This window comes from Pogonomyrmex barbatus, unplaced genomic scaffold (genome assembly GCF_055798465.1).
Source record: "Pogonomyrmex barbatus isolate J1 unplaced genomic scaffold, ASM5579846v1 scaffold14, whole genome shotgun sequence".
Lineage (NCBI taxonomy): Eukaryota > Metazoa > Arthropoda > Insecta > Hymenoptera > Formicidae > Pogonomyrmex > Pogonomyrmex barbatus.
The window spans coordinates 1,381,903-1,406,162 of NW_028297110.1; the positions used below are offsets into that span (position 1 = coordinate 1,381,903).

At 47.2% G+C, this 24,260-nt stretch overlaps 2 protein-coding genes across 4 annotated transcripts in view; both read left to right on the forward strand.

The window, feature by feature from the left end:
* Nucleotides 1–749: 749 nt before the first annotated feature.
* LOC105424905 (uncharacterized) lies at nucleotides 750–13,508 on the forward strand. Of its 3 annotated transcripts, none has more exons than XM_011635410.3 (7): nucleotides 750–889; nucleotides 5,988–6,320; nucleotides 8,221–9,628; nucleotides 11,341–11,436; nucleotides 11,520–11,872; nucleotides 11,944–12,269; nucleotides 12,466–13,508. In XM_011635410.3, exons 2-7 carry the CDS (start codon nucleotides 6,034–6,036, stop codon nucleotides 12,780–12,782), a joined length of 2,787 nt encoding a protein of 928 aa, XP_011633712.2. In that variant the 5' UTR covers nucleotides 750–889; nucleotides 5,988–6,033; the 3' UTR covers nucleotides 12,783–13,508. The 3 variants fall into 3 exon arrangements, with proteins under 3 accessions (XP_011633712.2, XP_011633713.2, XP_025073513.2); XM_011635411.3 differs by lacking the exon at nucleotides 750–889 and adding an exon at nucleotides 1,309–1,579; XM_025217728.2 differs by lacking the exon at nucleotides 750–889 and having other exon boundaries at nucleotides 5,977–6,320.
* A 142-nt stretch (nucleotides 13,509–13,650) lies between these two features.
* LOC148937365 (uncharacterized) overlaps nucleotides 13,651–24,260 on the forward strand; it is a 21,033-nt gene continuing 10,423 nt past the window's right edge. Inside the window, exon 1 of the mRNA XM_089072666.1 lies at nucleotides 13,651–15,253. Within this exon, the coding sequence (XP_088928792.1) occupies nucleotides 14,014–15,253 (1,240 nt within the window). The 5' untranslated portion in view covers nucleotides 13,651–14,013. The remainder of the gene's footprint in view (nucleotides 15,254–24,260) is intronic.

A 24,260-nucleotide genomic window follows, 5' to 3' on the forward strand; every position in this document is an offset into this window, starting at 1 on the left:
ATGGTCAATTTTTCAATCATAATCAAAATAATTTAATCATGTTTTTATGATATATTATTTACTATTATTACCCATTAATAGATTTCAGTAAATATTAATTCGTCTTAAGGATGTTTAAAAGATGTTTTAAAATTCTGGGGACGTAAAAATTAAAAAAATAATAAAACAAAAAGATGTCTTTAAGTGGTCTGAGTGTCGGTCCACAATAAATATTTAATCTTTAAGCCGTAAGAAATTAACCAAACATAGTCGAGTATTTTTTTCATATTCGATTATAATTGATCAATTTCTTACTTCTTAAAGCTTAAATCACCTATTGTGGATCGACACTGACGTTTCAATTTTAGATATTTTAAAAGGGTTTCTTTTAGACATTTCATATATATATGACATTTAACATATATTCATTAGTTTTATTGTCATGCGTAGTCATGCAGAGATTATGGATCTTTAATAATATCTCATTGTTGTTTATACATAATTATACATTTTATGTTCTTATATGAAACATTTTTTGTCGAATACTTTGAACAAGGGAGAATTTCGCGGACGATCCTCGGCGCCGGTCACGGCGACGCGTCATTTCCGGCCTGTCGCGATTGGCGCGCCGCGAGTTCCGGCGCGGCGACGGCGAATACGCGTCCGGCGCATTTTCTTCTGCGCTAGCGCAAAACGCGATTACCGCTGCCGCCGCCACAGTCGTCGTCATCATCATCGTCGTCGCCGCCGCCGTCGCACGCGCGAAGGATGCCGATGACTGTCAACGCGGAAATCGGCAAGCACGTATCGCCATTTTGTCCGCGTGCGCATCGTTGGCGTATCAGTGCCGATAATCTCGCGGTGCAACGAGTGTCGGAGATTGGATCGCGCCAGGAGGCGTCGACGAAAGGTAAATAACACTGGATAAACCCGGCTTGTCGCGAGGATCGCGCCGACGATTCGCGGCGACATCGCGGTCCCTCGTACGACGGACGTCCACGCATGAACCGAAGAACCGTGCGTGCGAACACGCGACGAGGATGCGCGTGTGTCGCGAGGACACGCGAGATGAAGCGACAAGAGAGAGAGAGAGAGAAAGAGAGAGGGAGGGGAAAGAGACGGAAGGTGCGCGCGTACCGCAAAGGTGGAAAATCGATCGCGCGACTCATCATCTCCCGCGACGCCCGACCCATCTTACCGACTCGTTGGAATTCGGAGCATAGCGCGTACGTCGTTCCCGGGGGTGACGTCACCGCGTCGGCACCACCGTCGGGATGATCCGCGCGCGCGCGCGCGCGCTGGGGTCTCCCCCCTCGAGACCGAGAGCCAGAATTCTCTCGGCGCTCCGATCCGCGATCTCGAGTCATTCGCGACCACCGCCGCGGTCATTTCTTTCTTTTCGTTATTTCGCTTTCCTTTCCTCCCTCCCCCCGTGGAAATCGCGCGCGTCCGGGAGGCATGAAGTCGCGGTAACGCGAGCGGTTAGGTGTCACGGTCACGGCTGGTGAGTCACGATAACCGATCCCTCGCGAATCTTCCGTCTGTTATTCCTGGATTGTGAGAACTCGCTGTTCCCCGTTGAGGCCCCGTCGGCTTCGTCGTGAGTATTTCTTTCTCATTAAACCCTCCTGTTTATTTTCTTCTGACAATTGACGCATCATTGACTTAGATGCTCGCACGGAAGAAAAGTCTGTGGCGAAAATTCACGTGTTACATGCGAATATATAATCTGTGTGATTTTCATGTTTTCTCTTTTCTTGTGTCGGAGGAGGACGCAGCTCCGGCCCTAAAGAGGGTTAGGTTACCCGGTCGTCGACGCGTCCGTTCGATAAAAATATTCGTGGATATTGATACACGGTCGCGCGAACGCCACCCCCGCCTTTCCGCTTCTTCCGGCGAGACGAATTATTTATAAAAAGGAAAAACGAGGAAAAGAGAGAGAGAGAGAGAGAGAACGTGAATGCGCCGCGCTCTCGACCGATGTGAAACCGATGTGGTCTCATCCGTTGATTTCTCGGAAAAGAAGAAGAAACAGAGGCGATTAAGTTTCACGAGATTAATTATCGCGTCACGTAAATACGATACGTCACTCGACGCATAATGAGGAATTTGCGAGAACTTTCGGCCCACGTCAATGTGCGGAAAATAATATCAAGTAACATGGACTTACCTCCGGTTATGCCAATGTAAATTAATTCCATGTTTAATTTACTCTTTTTTTAACTTTTTTTTAAAAAAAGGTAAAAAGCAAGTTAAATCGCGAAAATCAGTGTCCATTGGACTTTAGTAGATTAACATTAATTTAGATTTAATTTATTCTATTTCTTTTTAATCCTTAGAAAAGACCAGAAAAATAAGTTAAAGAGATTAAAGTTAATCTACACTGTTAAAAACAAACGTTAGAATTGCACGGCGAATTTTGTGACCGCAATTGTGGATGTTGCAGGATCGTACACGAGGACTCGACTTCGAGACAATGACGACGACGACGACGACGACGACGATGACGATGATCGCCGAAAATTTTCATAGTTTCTGCGCACTATTAATACATCCCCTTCCGGAGATCGCGGGAAAAGATATAAAAAGAAAGCGGAGAGGAGGTGTACGGGAACCCGCGTTGCCGTAAAGTTATTTACGTATCGCGTGCCAGCGCGCTGGATCGCGTACTTAAATTTTAACGCATTGTACTGCGTTTGTTTCTCCGGGGGATGACTTCGTTGACGGCTTTCGAAACGGCATTGATCTGCACCGCACGCGTGCCTCTCTCTGCCTCTACTACTGTCTGTCTGTACGTCGCGAAAAAGAAAAGCTGAAAAGAGCAGACGAGAGAGAAAGAGCGCTTCCGAGTTTGCGGCGGGATCCGTCACGGGGGATGAACACGCGAGCGAATATTTTCCCGTTTCATTTATGCCCTCGATATGGATGGGATATCGATTGGCTTCTACATAGCATACTCTCGATGAAACCTTAAGGTCATCGATACACATATTAATGCGGCTCTATACGGAAAGAATAGTTTTGCTGAAACATCTAAAAATTTGAGATACACACCAGATACACAAATCTTGAAATAGCTTTGTCGGATCATCAAAATGTAGGATATGGATTTAAAATATGAACGATTTTTGCACTGTCTTTATTAAGCTATAATAATTATTTTCCAATAAAATTATTTTCAGATTTGTATATCTGACCAAATTTGTAGCTCCAAAATTGTTCTTTTTATATGTTATTCAATAATGCGTATTTTAGCATTATCATCACAGAAAAAAAATTAATCTTAAATCAAGACAGGTATTATCTTAAATCAAGACATATATAAGCGAGAATATTATAATCTTAAATATTTTAGTCTGGATTTGATTGAATTTGTATTAAAGCAAGTATAGATATTCTCATTTAGGTTAAATTAACTAGAAACACATTATAGTCTTTATATATCTTCATACTTTTGAGTTGAGTTGAGCAAAACTAACAAATTCAATCAAGTCAAGACTATATATTCTCATATATAAATTCATATATAATATTATAATCTTAAAAAAGTTTTAGTCTTGAATTGTGCAAAAATAACATACATCAATGCATAAATTTAATCAAATCAAGACTAAAATATTTCAGATCGTAAATATTTTTGCTAATATATGAGAATATTTGTCTTGATTTAAAAGTAATTTTTTTCCTTGCGCATTCTCGCAAGTGCGTCTATCATTTTCTTCTTTTTTACAGAACGTTGAACCTTGAACGAGCTTCACGTGGGGTGTGCATGTCACAAGGTCTCCGATAATCCCGTGTTTTCCCGACACCTGCACGAATCTAAGCTAAAAATCCTTGACCGAAAACGTGTATAAATATGTAGACACTCGACGGGGGACGCGGGGTCGCTTTTCCTGCTTGCCAGTTCTCTCGCGGCTAAACGCCGGTAAATGGATGCGGTCGACTCTTTACGCGACGATAAATTACCGTCGCATTAATTAATAACGCGCTGACGCGCGCCGCATCCGAGTTATGTCACGCGTCGTGTGTCGCGTCTTACGTAAGTTAATTGAATCGTAATCCATCCGAGTCACGAAATCCGCTGTCGTTGTTTCCCGTCCCCCTCCATCCTCCCTCGCATCTAATTAATATCCCCTTTACCCTCGAATGACGCGGATATAATTTACACCGGGAAACGGAGCGCGACGTGTCTTCTGTTCGCGCGACAGTAACGACCCGCGGATATCGTTGTCAGGCGATCCTCGTAATTGTTGTTAATCGCGACTCCCATAATTGTTGTAAATCGCCTAAAGGACATTAATCTTCTTACGCTCGAGCGTTCATCACTAACTGATGTCGAGGTAACGCGGATGGACAGATGGAAATACGATCTCTTCACGCTTAGTCGTACATTTTCTTTCGTTTTCTCGATTCATCCCTTGGTCGCATATCGGAAATTACCCTCGTCCTTGCGTGTATGTATGTGTGTGTATGCGTGCGCGCGCGCACACGCACGTGGCGCAATTCGTTACTCAGTCGCGAAGCGGATGCACGCGCGCTCTTCGGCGCTTCGTAATAATAATACGAAATGCGAAACGCGGTTTATATTGGAGAAATTCCGGCGTTCTAAACTACGCGTCGGGTGACTCCCGCAGAAAAGCGGGACGGCTGCCAAATCGCGAAAAGAAAAATCGTTCGTCGGGCGTCAAATCCGCGTACTATCGACGCCGTTGTTTGGCAGGATTATGCGTTCTCTCCCGTTCGTCACCGACGTTTCTTCGTCCTCTTCGTCATGACGATTACTCACGGGGACCATATATAACATCGGTATCGAGCGCAGCAACCTCGAGTCTGGTAGAAATCTTTAGGTGGGATGGACGTGTTTTCTCCGTCTTGCGTGATTTATAGAATTGGCGATTATCCCTTTGTTTTTCTATTTTGTTCCCTAATACCATCTTGATATCAAATAATATTGAATTGTTCGAAGAATTTATTGATTAAAAATTGGCCAGATTACGAATAGGTACCATTAAATCTAAAGAAGAAAAAGAGCACAACAATGAAATATATATGAAAAAAAAAAAAACAGTTTTGCTGAAATATCTAAAAATTTATACAAATCTGGAAATAATTTTGTTAGGCCATCAAAATTATGTTTAATGTTGCAAAATTTTTTATATTCGAGCGACTAATTTGAACGTTTAACTAAATTATTTTCAGACCTGTATCTGGCCAAATTTTTAGATATTTTAGCAAAACTGTTCTTTCCGTAAATATTCTTTTACGAAAATTTGCCCTCGAGTTGATACCAGACAAATGTGATTAGCGCTCAACCGATCTCTCTGTTGTATATAGTAATCCTCGCAAAAGACTCACGAGAAAGGAGAGCAAGGTGAAACGAAGGTTCGAAGCTAAACCCGAATTAAATCCATCACCGAAAGCGATATTCGTTTTATTCGTTTTACGATTTCACGGATTCGTACGGATTCTCAATCGCATCACGAAGGTCGACGTTATATCATCGCGCGGGGCAATTATCGATAATGCCGCTCGTTGGAATTGAAATGTCACGTTACCGCATATATTACATGTGTACTGATTGATAATGAGTCTTCTAACTCGTAATACAGGCCTACAGACTAGAGCAGATGAAAAGATTCTAAAAGATTAACGCACTCTCGCAAGACGTCGGTGTTCTTGACCTGTCGAAAAAATCGTAAATCTGACTTTTCGAGGTTGATCTTGCGAATATTGATTCTTTGAATGCGAACATTTAATTATCATTTAGAAATCTGTGGTGAAAGCGAATAAAATTTCAAATCGGCATTCCTAATTCTTCTCTAGGAATCCTGAGAAGCCAGGAATTTCAAGGTTCCCGCGAAGGATTCTCCGTTTCAAAATCGCAAAAAACTAATACTACTAATAAAAGATACTCGCCTTTTTTTCTTTCGTATATCTATTTCCATTTTTATTTAATTCTTTTTGAATAATTTTTTAGGGTGAAAATAATGGAGTAAAATGAATTTCAGGTACTCGACGAAGAAGCTCGGGGAGATCGGCGACCCGCAGCACACAATGTCGTATCATCGCGGTGGGCAGGCGGGCGCTGTAGCGGTTTCGTACAGCACCAGTCCAATGGCACCACATTCACCCAGCCGAAGATATTCGAGCGGCACCAGCAGCGGTAGCACCACCACCTCCGCGATCGGTAGCTCGACGTCCAAATTCAGTAGCTACCGCTCCACCGGCTCGTCCTCGCTCCTGGACCGGCCCACCAGTTTCTACACGTCGTCCTCGAGCTCGGGTTTACGCTCCAACTACATCTCCTCGGAGTATAGACGGCCCTATTGCGCGCCAGGAAGGTTAGTATCCCGTTAGATCCGACGTCCGCATGGATATTTCAAAGGAGGCGACAGTTTGGAGTATCGTCGATAGACTCTCGAGAATATATCGCATTAACCACGTTATTGGTTTCCTATCTTTACATAGCGACATGTAACTTTTATGTGGAATGTCATAAAGTTGTACGTTCATATTGTAACCCGCAGTAATTTGTGGCTATACGCATCTAATTCTCGTTTCATCATGCGGGTGGACTCTGTCGTTCTTCATGTCGAATCGGGGAAAAAAACGTTTTTGTTTTTAGTCGGACAAACGTGTAATATTTATTGCGTGTATTAACAACGAAGAAAGTGGACACGATTGAACAACAAGTTCCGCCGAGTCAAGGAACATACTCGGCAATCATGCTAAACAATGCTCTTTTCCTTCCTATCCTCGATCTACATGAAATCTGGTGATTAAAGTCTTTGACTAAATACACAAGAGACAGTAACGTTTTGTGCTGTTCTTTTCCTCAGCCGACGGAACTTGTGGTTGGACATTGCGGTCGAAAAAAAATGCAGGAGGATGTAACGTTATAGATTTTCGAGGAAAACGTTACCGTTGGAAAATAAATGTACGGAATTACAATTTCAAAATATTGAATTAGAATTTGCCGTACAGCTTGATTCTGCAACTTCGTCGAAGTACAGTCAATCCAAGAAGTGCTCACCCAGTGAGCGATTCTCGAAATAGGATTTAAATAGGATAAAACCTTAGGGAGATTACGAAACAATCGTTCCACGACGGACTCGAGATGAAATTGAAATGTCTACGGCAGCGTACGACACTACAACATGTTAAACCACTCTTACCCTTGTTATATGAGAGAATTTTTTGCAAACGATCTATATAAAATATTTCATTTTTAGTTCTCTAATAATAGACAATGATAATGTGCTTGCCTAATGACGTTGCACCTGTTTGTCCCTGTAAATGTCGACGTCTGGAAGTCTCGCACACGAGACGTCACTTACCTTTGTATTCGCGTCACTATAATTCAATTACGAAGGCAGACGTGATCTATATATATATATATATATATATACACGTTCACATTTGTATGTGACCTGGGTAACTGGGCATTAGTCCGACATTAAAGGTTGAGGTCAACCGTGGACTGGTCGTGCTAGGTCTGTTACCTGTTATTCCGGATCAGCAAGCTTCATTCCCTATCTCGATGTTGTTAATCAAAGCATCGTTCTACCGTTGTTCCGCGCGTTTTGATTTCTCTCGTCGGATCGTCGCAAACTGCGATACGGGATATATCCGCCGGCGAGGCGGATCATTGAAATTCTCGGAGCTGTGTTATGCCCGTCGAGGGAGCACGTAGCCGCATTTATCGATTTTAAATAAGCACGCTCGCGCTACGGAATGTAGTCGTGGACCTTGACCTCGCGAGATTATACCAGCCTGTGTATGCATGCGTTCGCGCATCGGGAGGATTACTTCTGCAGCACTAGTTTTTTCTCCCTCTCTCTTCAGATTCCGGCGAACCGCACTCCATCCTGGATTCGGTCTCGCGGCCCCGCGGCCGCCGCGTTATTTCTCGCGAGAATATATTTAAATATCTGGTACGAGCGCGTCGGCGTCGCACCGAGGCTGTCGCGCCTTCGCGAACGGTGTCACGAATCTGATTCAATGACCTCCAAACCTCGAAGGAGAAGCGACTTCGTCGCTGGCTACTGGCGACGGAAATGCTCGTATCTCAGCAGCCTGCACGCGAGCGAGTCTCTCCACCGAGATATCGAGGAATGGCGTCTATAATCGCGCGTGTTGCATAAATGCGATCGCGGTAGGGGAGCAGAGAACTTTGGCCACGGGCCCGATCGCAGCGAAACGCGATGACCGCAATATTCTCACGTCGGGCGAATTTTGCAGGTCAGTCTCGTCATCGTCGTACGGCGAAACGGGCGGCAGTGGCGGCGCCGCGTTAGCGGCAACGATCGTTAACGGCACCAGCAGCAGCAGCAGCAGCGGCAGCAGCGGCGGCGGTGGCAGCAGATACGTCTCGTCCACGAGCGCCTCGGTTAGCTCGTCCACGTCCTCGAGAGAACGTAGCAGCGTCGACGCGTCCGCCACGGCCGCCGATATCATCAGCAGGTACTCGCCAGCCGGCTACGTGCCCAGTATTCAACGTCAACAACAAGCGAGCGGTAGCAGCGTGCATCACTGGAGGCATCGTTCGACGTCGTCGTCCCTGAACGAATTGTTCGGAGGTGACGAGCGCGAGATCGAGCGCAGGGATCTCCGTTTGGAACCCTCGCTCTCCTCGTCATCGTCCTCCTCATCCGTAGCGGCTGGTAGCCTATGGTCCAAATCGAACAAGAGGAGACCGCCTACGAACAACACGGTGCTCACCACCATCGGGCATGCACGCGCGGACAGCGCCGTGTCTCTCGCCGAGGTAACGACTACCGTCGACGATCACGTTACCCGTAAACCGAACGACGACGACGAAAAAGACCATACCAAGGACATTAACGGCGACGACGATCAGCATAACAACAACGGCAACGTCGGCAACACGGGACGCGACGGTAACGGCGAGGATATCGCGTGCGGATACGGCGTTAATAACAACGACGACGAGCGCGACAACGACAACGACGGGGACGACGACGACGATACCAACGACGACGACGACGACGACGACCAGGACGAGGACGAGAACGGCGGCGACGCAAACGACGACGATAATTTCAACAATCGCCAACACCGCTTCCACCAACAGCGTCGCCATCGACCAGACCAGGTCTCATCTGCTAAGCATAACGTTCTCTCACCCGCCGTCGCTGGTGGTGGTGGTGGTTTGATCGGTGTTAATAGCCTTGACCTGTTAACTAACCTCGCAACTAATCCTCGTAACACCGAGCTGCTGATCAATAACAACGCTCAGGACAAGGTGACAAGAAGAGAGAAGGAAGAGGAGGAGAAGGAGGAGAACACCAAAATTGCGACAAACGACGAGGTAACACGCGGCACCGACAATGTCACGTCGATCATCACGTTCCTACAACGCGATCACATCAGCGAGCGAGATATTCCCGAAGATGACGAGGAAGAGAGCAACGTGTCCAATAGTGCAAACGAGAGCGACTTTGGCGGAACGATCGACAACATAGCCGGTAGACCGTCCGCCACGCATGGTGATGATCCGTCCATCCCTTCGACATCGAGGAGAACGGATCAAGCCAATCTCTTCTCCGGGAGCAGCAATTTGACATCATCACCGACGAATCCATCCACAGCTCATCAGAGTATCTATCGCGGGGTCAGCGAGCAATACGTGAGTGCGCTTGTAAAAAAAATAACACGCTCTGGTGCGGTGCAGCATAGACTATATTTTAATTAATGGTATTTGTTAATCAATTCTGTTAATAAACGTTCCCATAATCTCTTTGTTTATCGTGACCTTTCTTTTTTTTTTTTTTTTTTTTTTTTTTTGTAATTAACCAGTCAGTTAATGCTGCGCCGTGACCTATAATTTTCTTTTTCAATCGACAACCACAAACCTTATGACGGTAATATCAAAAAACGTGAGTATAACGTACGCTCGCATGATGGATGGAGTGCTTTTGATGAAAAGAAAACAATCTTCTATAAAAGAAGAGATTATTTGTCGTACATTTGTAATCAATATACAAATATACAAATTTGTGCTTCGATATATGTCATAAGAAAAGAACTATATCGTAGCCACGCGATTCGTACACTTCCCACACGGTCTCGTTACGAAATCTCATTGCCCTCTCGCCGTCTCCAACTAGAGACTCTTCGGAGTCAGTCGCTAGCATTTTATTAATAGCCCAGAGCTCTTTCTCAAACTCTCCGGGAGATAGAGGCACGTTGTTAGGTAAATCCATATCACAGTGTACTGTGATAATTTGCGGTAGTCGAATTTCGCATGTTTCTTCGTGCGGAAATTCCGCGATGTCGTTGGGAATGTATGTATTCGAACGAATAATCGCATCCCCCCCCCCCCCCCCGCGATATAAACTAAGCGCTGATTAATCCCTGCCAGGATGGAGTGGGCAAGTCGAGATCATCTCTGTACTTTGGAGGAAAGAATTATGATTCCAAGTTCTCGCGTCTTAACGACAAAGAGCACGTCTTCGGATGTAAAATGATACTTCGATACAACGCGATCGTTAAATCAAAGCTTATAATTAACACGTTGACAGACGTGACGTAAATAAGTGACGCAGCTTTTTTTACTTGGACTTGCGCGACGCAGATGGATTATGACACAACACATGAAAAGCTTTAATTCGATCGCTCGCATATTTCCTCGAGATAACAGTCATCAAGAGTAAACTGGCTCACGTTCAAGTGATAGGATGGATTTTGTGGTGTCTATGGACGGTGACAGCTCTCGTGCTCATTTACGCTTTCTTCCTCGGCATCGCGACACTGTTGATATCTCCCAAACGTACCTCGTACTCGAAGATCAATTCGGTACGCATCGGTAATTCGGCGAAAATTTCACCCGCTGTTTCACGTACCGTCCGATACTCGTTTGCGCGTTTACAGGTGAGTATCCGCTCGATTGCGCCAAGTACGTTTCCTTGCAGATCGCTGATTCGCGATCACGATCGATTTCATCATCGATCGTCAAACGCTACTACTGTTTGTCCGTCCCATTTTAACATTGTGTATCTGAATAAATACAGAGACGCATTTCTATATCCACGTATGTGTGTATGTGTGTGTGTGGGGGGGGGGGGGATATATAACAAGATGTTACTAAATCTAACGCGTTATCAGTTTGTGATTTGCGTGACGCAAATTTGTTTGCTATCCTGCGAAACGCTTAAGCCTCCACTTATCGGTGCGACTTGTGATATTTTCGTCGTTCAGAATGAATAAATACTCTGGACACTTTTAGACGATTCAAGACGACAGTATTCGTAACGATGGACTGTAGGCAACATCGTTTAATTTTAAACATCTATATGGTGATACATTCAGAGAAAATCTAATTTGTCCGATGGCTTTCAGGAAGGGAGCCCGACCAACAGACCGGCACGTAGTCGTCTGCAAGCCTTTCGCGACGAACGATGTGGACTAAACGGCTTACGGAATATTGGAAATACAGTGAGTATATCTTTAATATCGTCGTTGTTCTCGTAAAATTTCCACTGCTCTACATTACATTAACGTGCACGCGATCGTTCTAGTGTTTCATGAACAGCGTGATCCAATGCCTGAGCAACACGAGACCTCTGTTAGAGTATCTGCTGAACGAACAATACCTGGCCGACATAAATACCACGACGTCCAGCATGAAAGGCGCATTGATCAAAGCGTTCAGCCAAGTGATCCACGAATTGTGGGAGGTGGGCGGTGATCACGTAGTAAACACGACCGCGCTCAAGTCTCAGATACAGAGATTCGCGCCACGTTTCATGGGTTACAGTCAACAGGATGCTCAGGAGTTTCTTAGATATTTGTTGGAGGGTCTGCATGAAGACGTCAACAGAGTTACCACAAAGCTACCACCCATACACGGAGACATACCTGACAGCTACACGTAAGGAAACTATTTATTCCCCCATGTTTAGTTTGCAACGTGTATCTACATGTGTGATATTATTTCTACAGGGATATGCAAAAAGCGGTGGAGAGTTGGAAACGATATCTTCGCAGCGAAGACAGCATGATAGTCGACGTTTTCGTCGGACAGTTACGCTCATCTTTACACTGCACATCCTGCGATCACGTATCGGTGACGCTCGATCCGTTTTGGGACTTGAGCTTACCGATACCGGCCAGGAGTGGCACGGTAAAGCTGAGCCAATGCTTGGAACATTTCACCCGAGAAGAAGTATTGGACGGCGACGAGAAACCAACATGTTCTAAATGTCAGATGAGAAGAAAGTGCACCAAGAGTTTCAGCATACAGAAATTCCCGAAAATTTTGGTTATTCGTATCCTTTTCTTGATCGATTTAATTCGAGCATCCGTGTACGTACAATTAGTCAAATTAAAGTTACATAATGTAATTATTCCAATTAATTAATATTTGTTCCAATTAATTATTAATATAGCTTGATATAATATTAATGCATATAGATAGTTCGAATTATAGGAAAAGATTTTTTTTTCTTAACTGCCATCCATCAGATTTGAAACGTTTCTCTCCGATGGAGCGTTTTCGCGGCAAGTTGAACGTGATGGTGGACTTTCCATTGACGGGTTTGGATCTCAGTGCCTTTGCCGCCCCGAGAGTTCCGGGCTGCACGTACAATTTGTATGGGGTCGCGAATCACTCGGGTACCACATACTCCGGTCACTACACCGCATATTGCAAGCACCCGTATTCGGGAGAATGGCATGAGTATAACGACAGCCGAGTGTCCGTCGTGTCAGCACGATCAGTCGTTTCCAGTGAAGCCTACGTACTCTTTTACGAACAACAGCCTCACAGTTCTCACTTGTAACCTTACGCCATACCTAGAGAGTAAACAACCATCTTGCCTCTCTCGATATCTCAACTCAGCCTAGTAAAACTCTGTCTTCTGACGTATTGAAAAGCGACTAAACACTGAAAGAAACGGGGAAATCATTCGTGATCCTACCCGAACAAGTCCAACGTGACCTTATTGGCGATAATCGTGTCTCTTCCTATAATACATTTCTCGACATAGCGTCGTCATATGTATAACATCCCTTCTTCACAAAGAGATTACGCATACCTAAATCAATATAATTGATAATGTAATTGACGATCTATACGTGCTTTTGACGTGGAAAATTATTTCCATGTTTAATGTTTGGTCGGTCTGAAATTATTTATTTTTTTATGTAATATTTTGCAAGACATAATTTATACGTTTGCAATCGTGTTTGAGATAATAGATAATATATTTGTTGTTTTAACTGCATGGGAATCACAGCGATATTCTTTCTATCTAGAAGAAAATACAGAGGTACGATGACAAGGTCGCCAATGATCACACACGCAATGCTTCAGATGTCTAGTTACTTTTGAATAGACGAGTAGTAACACATCTCTGTCTTTTTTTCTCACTCTTCATTGAACACGTGGCGACATACAGCTATTTACTTTTGTAAAATATTTTGTTTATTATATATAACCACACAGTCAAGAGTTATTTATTATAATTTATGGAAAGAGAAAAATAAAATAATATATTCGATATTGATATATGCAGCTATGATATATATATTATATACATATACATATACAACGCGCTAATAAAAATTACAAAGAAATCAAACGATGATAGACAAAATATTGTATAGATATTACGATAAAAGAAAAACATTTTGTATTTTACTTCATGAAAAAAAACCGCCCTGTTTGCTATACCGCGCATGCCGATCGAGCCGATTCGATCGATCGCAAAACCGGATTCCGACGCTGTCGCACAGATGGCGACAGCTGGTTCGTTTGACAGTGACTCGACTGCTCGTAGTGCTCACCCTTGCGAATTTATGCGCGCGAATCAAGTTCTATGTCATGCATGCGTATCCACATAGATACGTACATGCACACATATACACACAGAAGGACATCGAGTTCCGATACAACTTCCGTTTCTTGTTCGTTCGTAGTATCTCTCTTTCTCTCTCCAATCGAGAAACCGGGAGCGGAGTGGAGTAGCGGTCTACCGACGAATTCGCGATGCGCGCGCGCGCGCATGTTCGATGTGCATACGCATACACACGTGTCGAGCATCGGCGAACGGAGGAATGGGAGCGGAGTGGAGCGGACGACCGGCGAAGCCGAGTCGGCCGAAGTCGGCCGGAGTCGACGTGCCGCCGCCACCACCACCACCGCCGCCGCCGCCGCCGCCGCCGCCGCCGCCGCCGCCGCTGCCACCACCGCTGCCGTCGTCGTCGCCGTCGTCGTCGCCGTCGTCGTGTGTCTCGTTTCGCATCTCGAGCCGCGATATTCGCGTCGTGCGTCTCCTCGCGAGGTCGTCTCGCCGGCCGCCACCAGAGGGGCGACCACCCGCGAAAGAAACGTCGTTGCGCGTCGAACGTGCGTGCGGCTTTCGCGCGACTCGCGCGCTGCTCACCGCCGGGAGTCGCCGAGTGACACGCGGAACGCCGGTTTCGCGAAAAGGTCCGCCGGACGAGGACGGGAAGAGGCCGCCGTCGCCGTGTGCGCGACTACTTTTCCCGGACGCTGCATCGCGCGCGTTGCTCTCTTCCTCCGTCTCTTCCTCTCCTCCTCCTCCTCCTCCTCCTCCTCCTCCTCCTCCTCCTCCTCCTCCTCCTCCTCCTCCTTCGTGTCGTCATTCTCCCTCATTCTCTGTCCGACGTCTTCGTTTAACCCGTTCCGCGATCTCGTCCATTGCACCGAAGTCTCACCGTTTCTCTCTCTGTCCTTTGCTCCCTCCTCCTTTCTCTCTGTTGCCGAGCGCGAGACTCGCGATAGACCGGAAATCGCGCGGACAGCCACACGGCCTGTCATCTTTGGCCGGCGGACTGATTACGCGTGTGTTGTCTCTTCGTCATCGTCGTCGCCGTCGTCGTCGTCGTCGTCGTCGTCGTCGTCGTCGTCAAGCGTGCGAATCGGTTAATGGTTCGGTCGTTTCGCGATACGTTACTGGCCCCCGGCGGTCTGGCACGGAGGAGCGAGAGAAAGCCTCGTCGGGTGTGCGTGAGGGCAGTGATCTCTCTCGGAGAGCGGCGACCTGGCGACGATACGAGCGGAACCGACGGTGCCCGATAGAATATATATATGTATGTACGTACGTACGTGCATATATATATATATATATATATGGAATATATCATCGTATCAAGAGAAAAAGAGAGAGAGAGAGACATTACTCTCTTCCCTTGGCCCTTGCAACTGCCACCGGATTTGCCCTGCGGATTAAAGCAACTTGTCCTCATCGTCGAGACGGACTCTCCAAGGATCATGGACGCGAGCGAGGTAAAGGAAAATGCAATCTGCGAAACCTAGCCGACCGCTCGAAAGAGTGGAGGTTTGTAAAATTATCAAGCAACCGAAATTGTAGATGAGCCGTATTTCGATTTTGCCTAGAGATCTCGTCGTGTCCGTACGTTAAGTTGCTGATTTCGTCAGTCGAAACATGCAAAGTGCGATCTGCGAAACAGGAAAGCGAGCAAAAAAATTCCTAGTACTAGTCTTAAATCAATTCCTAGTACTAGTCTTAAATCAAGATAGATATTTTCATATATAAGCGAAAATGTTATAATCTTAAAAATCTTGATCTGATTGAATTTGTATTGTATATATAGATATTTTTATAGATACAAGCAAGAATATTATAATCTTCATATAAAAGTTTTTTAATCTTGAGTTGAACAAAAATAATATACTTAATCAATACAAATCAAATCAAAATTAAAATTTTTAAGATTGTAATATTTTTACTTATATATGAAAATATTTATCTCGATTTAGGACTAATTTTTTTCCATGTGAGTATTTTTGATTATGAGCGCGATTCGTAATTCTGAAGATAAGACAAGAATATTGGTGACAATTAATGACTCAACTATGATTTGTAATTAAATAGTATCATAGAATTTGTCGTCCGGGTTTTATCTGAGGTTCAAAAAAATTGAAGGAAGGCAAGGTTTTGCATTTTGCCAAAAAAAGACTAACCGGATCATAAACGATTGTGATGTTATCCGCACATCTGCTTGTTGCAATTTCACTTTAGCTCTGAAGCGCAGCTAGTTAGAATGGTGACAAACGACTAACAGCAACTCGCAATCGTCAACGTTTAATTATTAGTTCCTGAATTAATCTAATCCGCGTTCCGCCGTAGTTTTGCATTCCACGAATGTATGAGCAGGCTCGAATGTCACGTCGGGAGGGAAATATTGGTCACTCCGTTCTCCAGTTTCCATGGTAAACAACCCGCGCACAGGTTTATATGGATACCCCACCATCGCACTAATCACGATGTATTAACAAATAATATTCCCTGCAAAATTTTAACGGGGTTTAGCATGCGACGTTTCAATTTTATTTAACCGCTAATGCATCCCTCATTGAATCTCTCTTCTTTATTATCGTCGCCGAGTCGTCAAATCACCGCCTGGCCTCTTTCGAGTGCCATCGCGTTTCCCAGCTCGTCATTTGGGCGGAGCCTGCGAACGCGGTCGCAGGAAACTTTTCCGGAAACTTTTAACGGCAAAAGGAGCTCCCCTTCACAAGTCGAAGCCGCCGATGCGTGGGGCACCGAACGCAACCCCCCCGTCCGGTCGCCAACTCGGTTTCTCTCACCCTCGTTCAACTCATGCCCCCGTATCGTAGTGCGGTCGCGGATGATCAGTAAGAAAGAGCGCAGACATATCTGGAACCCCAGTGGTACGCCGGTCCTTTCCCTCCGATAGGTTTTTCATTGCCGGGTACACACGCACCGGGCACGACCATTGGTCGGGACCCAAATGAGAATTTTTCCGACGTGGCCGTTTGGCCCTGCCCCCTCTGAGCGGTTTCCTTTCCAAATGGCGGCACCGATGCACCAACGTCGCCGAACGCGATGCGACAAACATTTTCGTTTGAACCCCCTCGGTTCACCGTCCTTTCTTTCCCACCCTTCCCGCCACGCGCGATAACCACCCGAGTTACAGCTGTGCCCCCGAAAGAAAATGGCAAGTAACTTTTGCGCGTGTGTATGCGCATAAAATTAATTTACTTATTTGGAGAGGTAGAATACACAAAACTTATTTTTATTTAAAATTAGAAAGTATACACAATTACATTTAATATCGTACATGTTTATTTAATTGGATTTGTTTTATTTTAATACGTGTAGATACACATATATACACAGATACATATCTTTTTTTCGCGCTTGACTAACAGAGCCCACTTATATGTATTTTGTATTTGTATTTTTATTTGTATTTTTATTAACTATACAAAAATATATACTTAGAACTATTTATATAAATATTTATAAAAGTGTAAAACGCTTAAAAATATAAATAATTTATGAAAAGATGTAAATAATTGTAAAATAACAATTGTATGTTAAACTAAATGGAAAATTTTAGACATATTTTAAAGATTAAAGATTTTTATCGATGCTTTAAAAATTAGTGAGAAATAGAACCAGTTTTTGCAGTAAGAATGCATATAATATTTAACCAAGTAACCATAAAAATTCGATGTTCTTTTAACAATAGATTTTGGCTAGTACTTATTTTTTATCGAGAGAAGAAATGTTGTCGTCATATTTTTTTCGGAATTTTTAACGTCATATATAAACTTTAAATTAAAATGATGTCAAAGTAAAATCTCCATCTAAAATCAGCTGAACAAATATTCTAGAGATCTGGCTCTAGATGTTTAGTTTGCTTCTTAGCTCTTCTTAGCTCTTCTTGCGCTCGTAACTCGAAAACTGTCTCATTTTTCAAAGCGAGCGATTTGCCTCTCGAACGATTCCCGAACTCTCATGGTCCCAACTAGTCCCAATAACATTACATGCTCCAGATGATGAATTACGATCCCTTCGGGTCGCCCGAAGAGAGAGTGACGACTCTCGCCACTTCATCAACGTGTTCTTTACGCGAGCCCCGTGTGTACCGCACGCTCGAGCGATCGATTACAATCTTTTCATATCGAGAATGACGTCCCTCATTACCTCACCTCGTCTCACCTCACCTCACCTCACCTCACCGGCGCGGTGCGGTCGGAATCCAAGGCGTGAAAGCCGACACGAAAGCCATTCTCCGTCTATGGGCTGTCTAGCCGAGGACACGAGACAGACAGGGACGCTGGTACCCTGTCCCCGCGTGCCGCGATGCGATCCTCCGCATGAGCGTTGCGTGTACGCGCGCGCACGCACGTGCGCGCGCGCGAGTAGATGTGCGTGCGGATCTGCGGATCTGTAGGTGTGCGTGTGACGATGGGCCGATGGCTTGTGCAGGTATGCGCGATTCTTCTACCCGTACGCACGTTGCATACAAACCATCCGTCCGTCCGTCCGTCCATCCGTCCGTCTTCCGTGCTTAAAGCGCGTGCCTCCGCGGAACGAGACCGGCTTTAGACGCGTTTCACATGTCGACGATTTCGTCACATGCACCTTTACGTACCTCGCCGAATTGCGTATAATTATCGAATCAGACGAAACTTTCTAAGGAGTCGTCTATTCGCGATTACTGGACATTTGAAAGACCCCATGTGTCCTCGATATGCAACGCGTAACGCGCGCACGCTTTCTCCTTCGCTTCTCTCTTCTCCTCTTGGAAAATTCGTGGAACATTGCACTCCTTCGTGCGCTCACGCGGCATCGTACAACATCCGCACGATTTATCAGCGCCTCATACACGCACGCGCACGCACACGTGCGCGCGCCCTTCCGCCGCTAATGACGACGTATTTCAAATCGGAGCTGGAATAATTGCGGGGATGACTTATGCGTATCCTTGGCTCGCCAAGAGGAGGATCTTAATAAACAAGCGAGAAGGCGATTATCGTGTAACGCGTGGGAGTGACGCGCGCGGATGCTCCGCTTGATCGCAGAAAGGGTGCGCGCGTGTGTACGTGCATCCCTGCGTGCCTGCATGCGTGCATGCGTGCGTGCATGCGTGTGCGCGCGCGAGCGGGTGCGTGCTGGGATGCGCGCGCACGCGTGCAATCGCCGGAGTAAGATCGCCAGAGGTTGCTTCTTATTGTCTGCGCCTCGTCTACGCGTATCTCTCTCGTCTCTCGCCTTGCACCCCGCACTGCGGAACGCCACAGATGCGAAGCGATCGTCATCGATCGCGACCGCGTGTTTGGTTTACCGAATCCAGCCAGCTGCTAATTATAGGCAGATTCAGGATCTTACAACGAAGAGCTCGTCTCCGTGAGTCCTGATGAAAAATTTCGCAAAAATTCAAACGCTCGTGCGCCTCTCTTTCTCTCCCTTTCTTTCTTCTCTGTCATCAATTTGCGCGCGCATACGAATACGCGCTTTTGCGAATATATGCGTGCCCGCGAGAAACCGAGAAAGAGAATAAGAGGAAGAAAGGGAGAAAGGGTAAGAGAGAACGAGAGAAAGAGAGTCCCTTTCGTCCGCGGGGCTTCGGTGTCAACAGGTTTTATTTTTGCCCCGCGAAAAGGCCAAGGTCCTCTCTTGCCCCTACCGTGCGTACTCAAGGGGGGGCCCCTCCCTGCTCTGTTCTCAGCCTTCCAGTCTCGCAGTCTCCCAGTCTTTCAGCCTTCCGTTGCTGCGGCGAGTAGCTCCCTTCGGTCGCATTCGGCGCCCCGACAACGACGACGTCGATGAGGACGACGGAAATGATGAAGAAAGCGACGAAAGCTTCACGAGTAGGAATGATTCCGGGAGATGTTACCCCGAGGAAGCTTCTGGATTAATGTCCCGTATCTCGTGAGAAAGAGAGAGAGAGAGAGAGAGAGAGAGAGAGAGAGAGAGAGAGAGTTCCGATCGGGCGGAAAAGATCCCGCGGGTCTCCAGAGAGCATCGCGTGACGAGCGACTGTGGTTGTGTGCTTGTCGTCGTCGTCGTCGTCGTCGTTGTCGTCGTCGTCGTCGCCGCCATTTATCACGGCGGAGATTTACTCCTGGCGACAGCGAAACCAGACAGACGGCTTTCTTACGAACGCGACGAGACTCGCGATTTAAGATCCCGATTACGAGGGGGAGCCTCTCGCGCGATCGTCGACGAGCCGTTCTCCGGAGGATGTTCTCGGACCAGGAATATAGGGGGCTTCCCTTTTCGGTTGCTTCACGATAATGTAGAGATGCATTTCGGGTGCGTGCGTCCCTTTCCCTCACTATGTTCCGGCAAATCGACTGCACTTTTGCGTGCCGCGATAAATACCCGAGAAGACGAGAAGAAGAATAGCGGATGCGGCCGCAGCATCCCGCGACGTGCGGATGGCGTACGGCGGGGATGGCACCGGTTGCGGAGAGGAAGCGGCCTGCGCCCGAGCGAGAAAGGGACTTTGAGAAAACGAAGGAGGGAGAGAGCGAGAGAGGGAGTGCGCGCGAGCGAAGGGGGGTGATAGAGGGAGGAGAGGGGGAGCGAGTGCAGCGGCCTGGCCGTCTATATTCCGCGTAACTATAGGTGGTCCGGCTAGAGGCTAGAGTCCGTGTATATAATGTATTCTCGAATATCGTGCACTCTCTCGTGATCGATATAAGCCCCGACGCGAGCCGGAGATGCACGAAGACCCACCACCTCCTCCTCATCCTCATTTCTCCTCCACCACCTCCTCGTCCTCCTCCTCCTCCTCCTCCTCCTCTTCCTCTTTCTCCTCTTCCTCCTTCCTTCTCGGAGCGGCCGCTCGCTCCTTCCCGCCGATGCTTTTTTCGCGCGGAGTGCAATGCATGCGAGATCGCAACGCGCGAGAAACTGCATCTCCCCCCTCCCCTCCCCTCCCCTCTCGTTTCGTTCTCTCTCGATTATCCGTGACAATGAAAGCCGGGAGGGAGAGTGAATCTCTGTAAAGTGCGGGGAGAAGAATGAATGCATAATCTGTCAAGGATCGTCTAAACGGTATTAATGATCGCACCACTTTTCTCTCTCGATCCGCGCGATCGATACGGCGAACGTAACAATTTATCGCCTTAACGCTCCGACGCTCGTTCAGGAATAGAAGAGACAGGGACACCTCGGCTCTCCGGTTCTCGGCTTTCGAATTCTTCAGCAAGCGTCGACGTAAGAATCCTTAGCGTACCCAGGAATTTCATTTGTCATAGTAAAAGCACGAAGAGGTCGCGCGTCGCGACAAATCTCGTTTCGTTCTTTCTTAATATTACGCTGCACATAAAGAAAAGGAAGATGCAACTTGCGAGTTCTATCACTGCGAAGTTAGCATCCATCTCCACCCTCGCGTGACGCGCTTCAGCGGGTGCGTTATTTGCTTACAAGAATTCGCCAAAGAAATCAAACGATGATGCATGCTATCTCCCCTTCGCGAACAAGTGCAACGCCAAACCGAAGCGCGATATCGTGTCAAATATTTACAGGTTGATTATTTCTATCGGAATCGCGCCATTAATCTGATATCGACACGAGCGCAATTAAAAATGATACGAAATGCGATAATTTATTTCCCTGCACGAATACGAAATTTGTATCTCTTTCATTCGTTCGCCGTGTAACTTTCTTTTTTTTTTTACGTCAATATAAAATTCCTAATATTTTATAAAGAAGGATCAATTTATAGATTTCAGACCAAAATCATCGCGATTGTAATATTCTAGTCATTAAGAAACATCATAATATCGAGACATCATCGCTGCGACTATAATATTTAATCACTAGGAAAGGAAGGAAAGGGATGATAAGGATTAAAATCATGTAATTAAATTTAACATTAAAATTGTAATTTTGGGGTAGTGATGATTGACTCACCAGTCTTACGTGCGACCTCGAACGTTTCTCTTTTTTTTTCCAAGACCGTGGAATCAGAGACGGATGAGGGAGAAAGAGGAAATAAAGTGCGCGAGGAAGACACACGCAGAGGAGAAGAGAAAACCGATGGGGAAGGGAGGTTGCCGATGCACGTTCCAGAAAACCAGCCGCCATGTCGACTCTTGTCTCTCTTCCTCCCCCTCTCTCTCTCTCTCTCTCTCTCTCTCTCTCTCTCTCTCTCTCCTCCTTCCTTCCCTATCCCCTCTCTTCGTCTCTCTTCCTCCCGTCAATGCCACCGCCTGTATGCACCACGCCACCATGAGATATCGTCCGTTGCACTTTTCAAGCTCGCGTGTGAGCGCATAGGAAGAGGAAAGAACGAAGTGGGAATCAAAGAGAGATGCGGACGAAAGAAAGAATGAGAGAAAGAGAGAGAAAGAGGGGGAGACGAGATCGTGGTCCGTCCGTTCTGCACGCGAGGGAAAATAAAATCGTTAAGCAACGCTCCCGTTGTGCGGTGACGTCGCGGGAATGAGAGAGCCACGACGAGATGCAGCTTTCGCGCGAGACTCCGTTTCCGTTTCGCCGGCTGTTCGCGCGAAACGCGACCTTCGTCGCGTATAAAACACGTCCGCGTGCAGCCGCAGGGGGAGACCCGGTGGGATCTCGGTGGCCAAGAATAGGGAGCTAATCGGATCCGCGTGATTACGCGTTAAACGCGCGATAATGCCACGATCAACGATAACGATCAGGCCGGCCGCTCTCCCACGCGTACGATCGAGAAATCCGCGCGACGACGCGGGGAAGGGGGGGGGGAGGAACGGGGTGATAAGACTCGGAGGTCGCACGCCGACGAGGTTGGCGCGAAAACCCGACGTTCTCGCCTTCCGGAAAGTTACGACGACGGGATTTTCACCGCGTAACGCCGGCCGATTTTCGAAGGCGACCTTAGGCGGGATAACGGGCTCTCCTCCTCTCCCACTCGTTGCAACGAGCTGGCAACGCCATTGGCAAATGGCAACGCTGGCCGTTCGATCGTAGGAGGGATAAACGGGGAAGGTGCACCGCGCGGTGCACAGAGTGGGGAACCATCTCCTCTCCGTTCCGTTCGGTGCCCCGTCGCCGCGGTCCCTCGCTCCCTGCGCCACTGGCACTGAATTTCGCACCGTCGAAAAAGGGCTACGGAGAGGTAGGGTCGAAGGAAGAGCGAAAGCCATGGGATCAGGGGGGAAAGAGGGTCAGGAGGGGTGGAGGGGGGAATCGAGGGGCAGAAGGCAGGGGCCATGTGCGCGAAACTACTCCGAATGCGTTCTCTCTTGGGCTCTCCTTCGCGTGGAATTCGTTGCGCGAATACGATCACCATCTCTCTCCCTCTGTCTATTTCTCCCCTTCTCTTTCTCTCCCTCTTTCTTTCCTCCAAGAGTCCGCGGAAAAGTAAATTCTCTTCCGTGTCACTGAACTCGCCGGCTGTCTGACCCCGTCGTTCGGTTTTTCCGCACGAGATGTACTCCTCGACCTCGTCTTTCGTCCGGATATGGAATGGAAGATAGATCTTCCTATCCCTCTCTCCCTCCCTCTCTCTCTCTCTCTCTCTCTCTCTCTCTCTCTCTCTCTCTCTGTTTCTGTTTCAACCTCATGCTACGTATCGCCGTGCCCACGTCGAGATAATCGAATTGAGTCGTCCCGAAACACGCGAAGACGTGACTCTTCGTCTCTTGGCGCGAAACTATTAATTGCCCCGACGAAAATACGCTCGTGAGACTTCCGGCGTTCTTAGATGCAGCAGCTTCGCTGTCTCTCATTCAAGAGATAAATACATTTTACGTCATGACGCGATTCTCCGCACTTAGCCAATGGAACAAATCTCGCTTGAATAGTTCAGGAATTCGAATCGCTCGGCAGCTCTTTGTCTCGCCACGAGAGTCCTCGACTTCTCCGATGATCCCACTGATCACTCACGTTGCTCGTACCGCGTAACCAGATATAGAAATGGGCAAATCGCTCGTGCCGTCGGTGACGTCGGAGACGTCGATGCTCCGCGAGAAAATCGCATCGTCCTCCAAAAGCCATCCCCGAGATCGTCGAGGCCGCCCGTTTTCCGATTTTCTTCGCCGACCATTCGAGATTATCGCGCGCTCTCTCGTCGCCTGTCGCGCGCCTCGCGACCGCGAGGAAGACCTCGCGGGACATTGGCCTCGGCGGGAGCCAATAAAATCCCTCTCTGTGTATCGGGTAAGCGACACTCTCCCGCTCTTTCCGCTTTCGCTTATCCCCTCTCGCGCGGCTCGTGCCTCTCCTACTCTCCCCGCGAGGAAAACCCTCGAGAAGGCTCGGTGATGCGGCGAATAGATGGACGGACGAACGGACGGACGAATGGACTGACAGACCCCCGTCCGTGACACCGTCAGAACACACGGATGCGCTGAATGTGCGAGCTCGGTCTCGAGTTCACGAGCGAGCGAGCGAGCCGACAGGCAAGGTGGCCGCCGCTCCGCTCCGCTCCGCTCTGAGCGAGACGGGCGAAGAGCGGCGCAACACAACGCAATCCAACGCAACGCGGCACGGCGCGGCGTAGCGCGACAGTTTCGTCAG